At 39.1% G+C, this 11328-nt stretch overlaps 1 protein-coding gene across 2 annotated transcripts; it reads right to left on the minus strand.

The window, feature by feature from the left end:
• Window positions 1-170: 170 nt before the first annotated feature.
• LOC136268740 (uncharacterized) lies at window positions 171-10306 on the minus strand. 2 transcript variants are annotated; one of them, XM_066064200.1, is made up of 2 exons: window positions 10214-10306; window positions 171-2387 (listed from the first exon to the last, which is right to left on the minus strand). In XM_066064200.1, exon 2 carries the CDS (start codon window positions 2376-2378, stop codon window positions 1119-1121), a length of 1260 nt encoding a protein of 419 aa, XP_065920272.1. In that variant the 5' UTR covers window positions 2379-2387; window positions 10214-10306; the 3' UTR covers window positions 171-1118. The 2 variants fall into 2 exon arrangements, with proteins under 2 accessions (XP_065920272.1, XP_065920271.1); XM_066064199.1 differs by lacking the exon at window positions 10214-10306 and adding an exon at window positions 8666-8790.
• Window positions 10307-11328: the final 1022 nt, after the last annotated feature.

The raw sequence follows: 11328 nt of genomic DNA on the forward strand, positions 1-11328 counted from the left end.
ATTGCCTGAATATACTTGACCAGTTTCTGGAAACCTCAGAAACTTCTGCCCCTAACTTGTTCATACAAGTATACACTCTTGGAATTATACAGTGGATGCCCACTGTTCAGTGTTGATGCCAGTTAGAAAGCATGTCATGCACATAACTATCGTGAAAACTTAATTGATAATACTATTGAATACATGCTCATTTCAGCACACGAGAGTACCTTATAAATGGTGACATATTATGCACGTGCATGCATACAACAAGCAAACGTACATACCCTTATATACACATACTGCAGGTAAATACGACAATTGTTTGTGTGTGCATGTGTGTATGTAACATCAAGGTAAAGAAAATAGGATATGCGTTATTCTATGTGATCTATAGGCTAATGTTTGAACAGTGATTTATATAGCTCTATTAAAATAAACTAACTAGATCTGTCTGGTAAAGTACTTCTTCCATTCTTAATCTGTCATTCTGTTCTTCTATGTTTTGCCAGCCATACGCTGCTGCCATGCTGCTATGTGGCCTTGCATTTGTCATTAATGTACTGTCTAAAAAATAGCTACCAACATCTGTGAATAGCTTCCTGTAACTAAACATCTTTTCCAATGCAGCATTAAAGTCTGGTATATTACAGCACTTTGTACTCGAATCACATAAATTTTGAGTATAAGCATGAAACGTGATTAATTTAGGAGAATTTGCCACAAGACACATTATACCTTTAATTGTCAATGACTCTACATCCATCACAACATGTACCAGTCCACCATGAACTGAAACTGAGGTCATAAAGTCATCACAAACATAAGTGTGTGGTGAACTGATGCATAACTGTTCTAAGTGGTGAATAGGGGCTAGGTTGGGTGACAAGAAATATGTATTGAAATTACTACCAACAGATTCAGATCTGCCATATTTGGGTACCATACATTCACAATCATCAAACCTAACACACTTGAGCTTCTTGCATTTATTAAGCACATCCTGCACAACAGTGGGTAACTTCCAGTAGGAATTTATTTTGTAATAGCTGAGTGATGGAAAATAGGATAACAGAAATGCATGCACATCATCTTCACCACGTAGATTGTCACAAGGTGAACAGACACAACGATCACATCTAGTCTCTAATGCTATTAAAGGCCGACACTTTTGATACAAGTTTATTACTTTTTGTTTTTTTTGTTTTTAAGATACAAACATCTACTGCCAAGTGGGTCAACTTCATATCACTCAATATTTCCCACAATAGGATATGATTCTTCACTTTTGAAACATGTATACCAAGTAAGTTTAGTCCATGTAGGTTATGACAGTGGCTGGCAATGGCCTGCAGACCTTGTAGGCTTTGCAAACAGCAATCACAATAACCCAAGTTGAGTCTCCTAAGATTAGGACAAGCAATAGCTAGTTTTTCCAAGTGACTAGAATGAAGCAAGTTACAGCGAGAAAGATCAAAATGAGTAGCACAACTAAGATTGCTAAATTTGGCAATTTGCAATGAGCTCAGGTTGAGTGCAATATTTGTTCCATACGTAAATGCATACATCGTCCTTCCATCAAGTTTATAATCAGTCATCACTGATAAATCATTTCTCAACCCCAATATACCAAAGTCACTAAGTTTCACACATGGAATGGCCACTTGACTAGATTCTTTAACCTGCAGTTGAAGATATTTAAATGTTGGAGAAAACTTCAAAGGTACTATACTAGATCTATTATACACTCTGAAGTTAGCAGTGGCAGCAGTTGGAATAGTGGTAGGCCAGTTAAGATTAACAACATAGTCAACCACACTTGTGATCATATTTTGGGAACATACGACAACTCCAAAATTTGGTGGCTTATGCTTTCCTTCCTTCCAAAACTTCAAGTAGCGTACAAGATCAGAACAAGGGTGAATGTGAATTACCATTTCTCTCAGGTTTGAAGTTATCAAAAGTAAATGTTCAATGTTACTGTCATCTTCCACCTTAAGTTCTAGTGTTTGCAGACATCCCATATGATGTATTGTGTTTCTTAGTTGATCAGGATCTAACTTGGTTGATGGTAGACTAAGATGTTGTACATTACTACAATACTGTAGTGGTATTGATGACACTCTACAGTTAGGAAGGGACAATAATTTGATATGTTGCCCACACACCTTCAACACCTCCTTGACACTACATTCCTCACGACTGTCATAATAAGGCCACACAAACTCTGCCCACAGTGATGGTGTTCCTTCAGTAACACACCTCAACCATCTTGAAACATATCTCAGTTTTATCCTGTCATGTAGCAAAGATAGAAATGAGATGATAAAAACTAACAATTCTGTAGGAAGTTTTAGCAGGTTGACTGGAGACTCCTCATAACTTTCATATACCTCCATTGGTTGTTCCTGTATTGGTATATTGTGAAATTATTTATTTATTTTTTTATTAATGCTTTACAGCACAAGTGCTGAAGGTCTGTAGGACACCTGGTCCTACAGCCTGCTCATTTGCACTCCATAAATGAATTTTTTAATATAGTCTATGTAACTCAGCTGCATGGTGCTCTTTGATAAGAAAAATAGTCTCAGGGGTGGATCGGGCAAGGGGGTTCACAAAGGGTGGTTGGCATATGGAGGAGGGCCTCTGGGGGGCACAGCCCCCAGAGCCCCCAAAGGCAAAAGATACAAAAGCCGTTATGTACAGTATGTTACCATTAAAAAATATGAAAAGGTGCAAAAAACGAAAAAAAAAAAAGAAAAAGAAAACTAACTCTAACCTAATGGTTTACAACATTATCCTAATCCTACTCACACTTCTTCCTAATCCTAAGGGTGCTGTTCCTAATCCTAGGGGTGTTTTCTAACTCTAGGGATGCTGTTACTAATCCTAAGAACACAGTAAGAGCGAGAGTATTATGCGAAATTACGATAAAATAGTATGTAATGGTTAGTCAAAAGATACTTTAAATGTTTCGGGAATGAAATTTTTGAGTAGAGCAAGTTTTATTAATAAAAAATATATAATATATTATGTGACTTAATTTGACAAAACAAGGCTTTCACACACATCCATTTTATCACTTAGAAGCACTATAACTCAATATATGAGTACGCCATTAATTTCAAATTTTGACCTGGTATTTTACAATGCTATGGAAGAATTGTGTGAAAATTTTAGGTCCAAGTAGTCAAGTTACAGTTGTTCAAAGTCAGAAAATTGGATGTGTGTGGAAGCCTTGTTTTGTTAAATTTGGTCACAATTTATGCTTTCTAAGTGGTCTGCATGTAGAGTTGTAGAGATCAATGATAGTTTAGCTATTAGCCTATTGTCATATAGAATGGCATACAAGGACCATGTGCACTTTATCTGCAAAATTCCTAGCAGGTTAAATGTGCCCATTGAATGTGCCTATGGGATGGTGCTGCAGATTCCAGTTTTCATATATACTCAGCAACTGTGTAGGATTCTTAATGCAGTGACTGTTCTATTAGAGTATTTGATTGATTGCTCTATGAGATCATCTCGAGTTCTCTGCTTGTATTGTTTGGGAGGGAGGGGAGATGTGCCCCCCTGTGGATCCACCACTGACTAACATTAATTTTGGTGTGTTGAGTCGTTACACCTGATGTATATACCTGACAATTGCGAAATGTATGACTGTTCTATTAGAGTGTGCCAAACATTACTTTTAAAACTCATATCTGTGTAAGTGTGACATACTGCCATATGACACACTACTGTGCATATAATATGCTTTAATGATTCACAGTGCTGTGCAAGCAAGACAGAACCATAACTTTCCTGCAAGAATGTAGAGCACTTAGACAGTTAGCCTGCCCCTTTGCACAAAACAAAGGGTCTAGTGAATACTGGTCCCATAGAAGTTCTGCAGGAATGAAATCATCCTACTAGCACGTGATTCAAGCAGGTTGAATCCAGTTGAAATCAGGTCATGTCATTTGGGTCAACTGCATCACATTTTGTTTATGTCAATCAAATTTGACTACAGACAGCTTGCTGATAAATAACATATGCCTACAGACAGTAGCACAAGTGAGCATGACTCATCAAAGTAGCTGCACTGCTGCAAAACTGATTATGTATGACACATGCATACACATCCACACTGTTCCATACTGTCAAGCTAATTCACATGTGATTCAAGCCGGGTCTGACCTAGCTCAGAGAAGGTTGCTCTGGCATCATCAACCATCGAAATAAGACTTCAACCCATTTAACCCAGGCACCTCAGTATCAATGTGAAGTATTCTAATGCAGAAACTGAATTTGATCTCCCACAGCCCTTATTTCAACCATCCAACACTTTGCATGGCTTTTCTAGCTAAGAAACAAACACTACATTATGCATACTTCTTGTGAATGTGACAAAGGACTTCATAACTATTGATAATAATTTCAAATGCTATGTTTGGTTGTGTAATATCACGCGTAGCGATATGTCATAGGATTATGATGCTCCTCTAGATATTCTATAAAGTGGGTCAGTCTGTAGAATGCATGAAGCAGTGCCCACCTATGTTTGCTGTCTGTATGCCTACATGGAACCATACTCACTAATCTATCGTTAGTTATAAATTGCTATCCAGGTCAGTGGGTCATCAGAGTGATCCAGTTTCAACCCTGGCATCGTCACGTTCCTACAGAGCAGATTTCTGTTCTAGAACTGAAAGCGATTTGTGTTTTACCAGAGCTTCCTTTTAAGCGAAGAGGCAAGTGGTACCAGAATAAAAAAAAGTATCAAAAAGATATGCTTCTGTGGTAAGGAGCAAATCCTTCCAATATTGTGTAGGGAAACAAGTTATACTTGAACATATTCCTTGTTGCCTTGATGATGACTTCAAAGCTCAAGAGAAAAGCACCATCTTGTGCTACCTAAGCTGACTACACAACAGCTCATTGTACCACTTTAGTGTCTACACATGTGCAGAAAATTTCCCTGCCCTCCTACCTCTTATAAAAAAAAAATCATTAGAATCACTAATAACTAGGCGGTTAAACACTACATTGGTAGGTCATCATTTGCAATTCATGCCAACTACCGATCTGTGGGCAAAGAAGCAAACTCTGCCCAATCCTGAGACGATGGAATGGTCGTCATCACTGAAGCAGCGTTACCGCATTGCACATCAATCGAAATCTTCTGAATTAAAAATTGTGTATATAGCCCTATTGTCTCCAGTCTGCTCCATGACCTGGAATCTATCCGCCGCACCAACGAACGTGCACAAGAACCCCTAGCTCCCAGGTCTCGACACTAAGGGAGAGAAGTGAAAAGAAATAGTCAAAGTAGAATATTTCCTCTGCTTCGCAATTTAAGCAGAGTTTGCCAGCCACCAGAAGAGGTAGACACATTTGAAGGAGCAAGGGTGTTTGAACAAGTAAAGTCCCGAAGAAAGTAAACCCCTCCACCAAGTAATCAAGGACATTCCATCTGGTCTCTTCCCATCATCATGGCATACACAAACTGGCTCCAAAACAGCAGGTACACCTCCAGACACCAAAGCACGATGAATTGTTTTATTTACTGCAACATGTTGGGGAAGCTACGCCTGCATGACAAACCATGAGTACCCTATATATATATACATCAACGTTACCAACACAAACACAAGTATGCTTAACAACAATGGGAACACCAAGGTGCAGACCAAGAGCAATCCTCAAAAACTCACTATCCAGCTTAGTGCCCAAAGAAGCAACAGGGAGAGCACCAAAGCCATGCACCAGACTCAGAGGACACAACTGATAGTAAGCAAGCCTTAATTTGCTTTAGCATCAGAAGCAGAGTTCAAAAGAGTCAAAAAGCACAGTTCATCCCAGCAATGTTGCAGATGTCTGTGGTTTTCAGGGGGCATACATGGGAAACTCAGTGGACCGTTGTTCTAGAGCCTCATGCAGAAAAGGAGATTCAGTAGAGATGCTTGAAGGTGATAGACACTCTGCATGACAAACCATGAGTACCATATAGCTACATCAACGTTACCACCATAAACAAAAGTATGCTCAACAACAATGGGAACACCAAGATGCAGACCAAGAGCAATCCTCAAAGACTCATTATCCAGCTTAGTGCCGAAAGAAGGAATAGGAGTTGCACTAAGCTGGACTCATTATCTAGCTTAGTGCAACATGGCTGAGTCTGGTGCGCCGAGCCATGCACCAGACTCAGCCATGTTGCAGATGTCTGTGGCTCTCACGGGGCATAGGAAACTCAGTGGACCATTGTTCTAGAGCCTCATGCAGAAAAGGAGATTCAGCAGAGATGCCCAAAGGTGATAGGATGGAGGATACTAAATCAGAGGTACTATGGAGGGTAGAAAGATAGCTGGACAAACATAAATCAACAGCACAGTACGAATCCCTAAAAATAGTTTTTTAGGCATTGGTCATTTGTCACAAAGAAAAGCATAGCCACCCAGCAGCTCATCATCACTCATCAGTGGATACAATGGGCTTCATTTATTGCAACCCAGGCATAGTCTAGCTAGTTTATTGACAACACAATTTTAATGTAATTCACTACATCACACTGTTTACTAGTCTCGCGTGGCCAGACCGCTTTTTCTCCCACGGCGCTTATCATTTATTATTATTTGTTTTTACTGTGCAGAAATCCCAAATTATTATAGTAACGCACAGATATAATTACTTAAGTTATCACAAAATTATCCAGGGAAGGGGAATTAACTATGCAGGTGGGGAGGGGGTAGTCTCGTGTGTCAGACAGTTTGTGTGGGGGTGGTAAATAAACCATCTGGTCACTGTTGCACACATTTCATGACCACTGCCGGAATGTTGGCAGAGCCAATCAGATCGCTTTGCGGACTCTGTGACAAAACAAACACCAATTATTCAAATTCTTAGTGTAATAAAGAACTGAATCTAGAATACAGATCACTTTTTTGAAAGTTTAACAATGCCATGGGCTTAGGATCTTCAAAAGTGTATGATTATGGTTCGCTATGGATTTGTGAAATGGCGGAATTGTCAAGGAAGACATTAGCAATGTTTCAAATACATCAACAGGACACTACCAGTACAATTTTCGTCTTAGTCTGCTCTCTGAGGTGATTGGAACTATTATTACATCATCCTTGACACAAAACAATACCGTGATGTAATCATTCCAGTGAGTTCACAGAAAGTGTGCAACATGCAGTGATCAGACAGTTTATTTGTCGCTCCCACACAAACTGTCTGGCACGCGAGGGTTCCAAAGTATCGATTGGAAATATATAAGCGTCTGCTCCGAAAAGGGGTCCGGTCCAGTTTGCATCAGCAAGTCATTCTCAGCACCTTTATCAACACCTTGCGTATCAATGACTTGTGTGGGAGAAAAAGCGATCTGGCCACGCGAGACTATTTGTTTACTACCACATGCTACCATGAACATGCCGTCTGGTAAAGTGTCCATTTGCTTATTAAGCTCGTTATTAAAAAAGTAAAATAGCTACTATAGTTATTATACTGATAGTATCGAACTGCATGCAGCTGTGCAGCACTGTTTTCCCGACACATTTTACCGCATACATTCAGTGACTCAGTCATTCCATAGATAGTACGTAGGTATATAGAGTAACTGGTCATTCAATGGACACCATCACATGGACATCGTTATATCAGCCGGACCAGGCTACTAGCTGCAATTGAAACTGCACTACTTTGAAGTACTTGCATTACTTGTTCTTACTTAAAAATTATAGGAGCATAGCGCAGCCACTGTAGATTATAGAGCTGCACTTTTCAAGGCCTTCCAGACCATCAATTAACGGAGCAGTGATGCATATACTGGACGACAAAGGAATTACTTCCACATTGTAAAGAAACGTTATCCTTTTAGCTAACTACATGTCAATCCATGCACATCATTCTATATAGTCAGCCCCTGTGGTTGGCAAGGGGTAGTCAGCCCCTCCCTCCTCTTTAATGCAGCCATAAAGGTACCAAGTAGTTAACCCTCAATGCACGGACTATAGCCAGCTACAAAATGCACAAATTCCTGAACATAACTTTGGTAAATGGCTTGTTATGGCATTTGAATTCATCAATAATACATTTTAATAAGCAAGATTTCATAATGCATACATATTAGTACAATAGCTGCATTAGCTAGCTAATCACATGCATAGTTGACTGCAATTCTGTAAAATTTTTGTAGGCTTCCACTCCTAAATGTCACAGCTATTGTTTTATTTGCTTCAAAGGCTAAACCAGCTCACTCCAATGTGTACGACGACCACTCCTTAGCAAACAATTTTTGCCGTAAGTTAAGGCCCTAATGAGTTACACTTGTCGACACTGTAGCGCTGCATCATGCGTGATTATTAGCTAGACAATTATGTGTCACCTCCCACCCACACTGTGAATAGATACCCAACGGTGCTTAGGTAGTAGTGTCCGGAATTAGATGCAGTCCGTTAATATGTGGTGTCCGGAATTTGAAAACATACTCTACTATCTATGGTAGTACACGGCCGGCATATAGCTATCAAAATTAAATCCCTGATCTCGAGTCAAGCCGGGCATATCGTAGACTAATAAATGTAGGCTAACATTGACTTTCCAAGCTTCTATGGCACTTGCGAAGCAGACTTAGCTTTATGGTCCTTAATTACTTCAAAACCTCGTACAAAACACACACTGAGCCGCAATAATCACTCACAATTCTCTCTTGAACGTGTTCTCTGTTTGCTGCTTTGACACTATTGTCCATCTTGACTGATGGGTAGTAGCTAACTGAGTAACTGATAGCTAGCACTTGAATTATTGGAGCGGCAACTCAATTAAGTGAACGAATTACCATATATAGATGCCTAGCATTTAATCAGTAGATGCCTAGCATTTAATCAGTTTATTATGTTAGTCTAATTTAAATTGTCTGGCTACACCGACTCATTCAAGGGTGTTTCCCAATGATACAAATGAAAGGGCAAGCCTAGCTACCTACTTTCTAGCTTATTGCTTGCAAGGATAGACTTACCCATCCCCCTCCCCCTGCCATAGAGTCTTTTCCTTGTAGCTATCATTACTTTGATTGGAAAATTATGGACAATGCATTAGAAAATTTGAAATGAGCTTGTTCACCCCCTTGTGTCACAGTTGTTAGCCTGTATATGGGCCGTGCTGCCAATGCATCATTAAGAGGCTTGTTTCCTTGGTGTCCAGCAAATGAGGACAGCCTTACAGCCTGTTTAAAGTGCAAGCTCTAACCACTATAATGTGTATGTGAGGAGCCAGGAAGGAAGTGGGGCTTGACCTTGCAGGCCTTGTCTGTGATTGGAATGGTCTTGTGATTACAGTTAATTTGGCTGGTAACACTATAACTACCCTGAAATGTTTATATTGCACAATCGCACACATTTTTTTGCAATCTGTCCCAACTCTGATAGAGTAGTCGTACGTTAATTCATTAGGGATAAAGTGAACAAAGGAACAATCCTTGCTAACAGAGCAATTAGTCCAAATGAGCATATCTATCAGTCTTGCCTCACAGTTGAGAATATGTACTAAAATACTTTTACATCAAAAAAGCCTTCTGACGGTGCAGAATCCCAATGCAACAACACAGGCAACATCCTCAACATTATATAGCATTGACAAATGCAAGATGTTCACTAGTAAGAGGCTGAGGGTTAACTCTCATATCAGCACATAATTCAGTAAGGATGGAAGCTGCAATATCTCATAACTTGCCATGGCAGAAGGTATAGCCAGTATATATATAAGGCGGCTCATTGCATGATCAACTGTAAAGCCCTTACAACACACACTAGAGTGGGCAAACAAGAGGAAAGCCATCCACACTGCAAACAGAGGGAATCCCAGAAGGTAGACTTTTTCAAAGGCAAATTAAACCCATGCTTGCAACACAGACAACCAGGATGGCAAGGGTCAGAGTGCAATGCAAGTCAGATAACATGCAGCATAACTCAGTATAGCCAATGTGCATTGTTTCTAGCTTGCTACAATGCCAGACTATAACTTAACATTATGGCATTCTGTTATATTATACATTATTATGAATAAGTGCAAATAGACTACTTTTTCAACTTACAAAAGGCATTGATACGTAAGAGTATATACCAAAACTTGAAGTATTGCTAATATGAAAATTCAAACATGAAAATTTCAATATAGCTACACTATAGTTTTGAGGGTTTAACAACATGTGTACCTGAACAACAAAGCGTAATGACACCTATATACTCACTATTAACAAACTTGAATGATAGGTCCCAGAGCTATAAGTTAGGACACCTGTGGTATATCTACAAAAACGGTAAAAATACTGCCCTCAAATTCATATATGCAACAGCTACCACTGGTGTATATTCATAAATGAGAAGCCCTTTTTGATGAATAAGAAAAGTCCCTCAGTAAACAAGGGAATCAAAAGAGAAGTCATATAGTCAGACTAGGGATTTATTCTGCATTCATTAGAATTTCAGTGTCAGTCAGAATTATGACTCACTCTATTACAGCCATTATTGTGTGGGATAGCAATGATAAAAAACCTTTCATACACAAAAAATGTGCACATACAGAAAGTTAAAATATGTACATGCACATTTTGTGCATATGATGTTTACAATGTATAATAGTGCATGTATGGATTCCAGCTAAGCACAACAGTTTTCCATTAGCTATACCAGGCCATGTGCAGCACCTGTTATACAAACCTGACCTCACTATAGTGTAAGATTCCCCATATGAGGGTATACATATGGGGTATCTATGCTTCAGGACCTAATTGACACCACCATGCAGCTAGTATAATTAAGGTACAATTTTAAAGAGCCATTCATCACATGAGGTTTTATACAGGTGTTTGCAAACGGTAAAAAGTTGGGAAATGCACTTCAGTATGATCTACCTACTTGGGGTGAATGCTGAATTAACATAACCACTTATAGTGGAACATCAGTAACCCGAACACCTGTGATCTAAACTTTCTCTTCACTGAACACTTAATGATTGTTCTATTAGAGTAGTAAGCATTTTTATTGCTTGCAAGTGTTAGCTAAATAGTTTTCAGCTGATTTTGCATATAACTTGAGAAATGGACTTTTCAGCCATCTGAATATTAACTATATGAGAGTAACTGACTTTGCACCGTACTTTGAAACAGTGTTGCAAATTCATGTGGCCAGGCAGTGACTTGCTTGCATGTTGCATAGATTTTAAAATTCAACTTATCATGATGCCTGACTTAACTTTGGGGTACTACAACTTGGTATTTAGTCATTCACTGGGTGTTATAGGTGAGGCCTATATAGAGAGAAAATCATATAACGAAAGTCTTGAAACATATCTCAGCTTAATCCT

Source organism: Dysidea avara, chromosome 10, assembly GCF_963678975.1.
Source record: "Dysidea avara chromosome 10, odDysAvar1.4, whole genome shotgun sequence".
NCBI lineage: Eukaryota > Metazoa > Porifera > Demospongiae > Dictyoceratida > Dysideidae > Dysidea > Dysidea avara.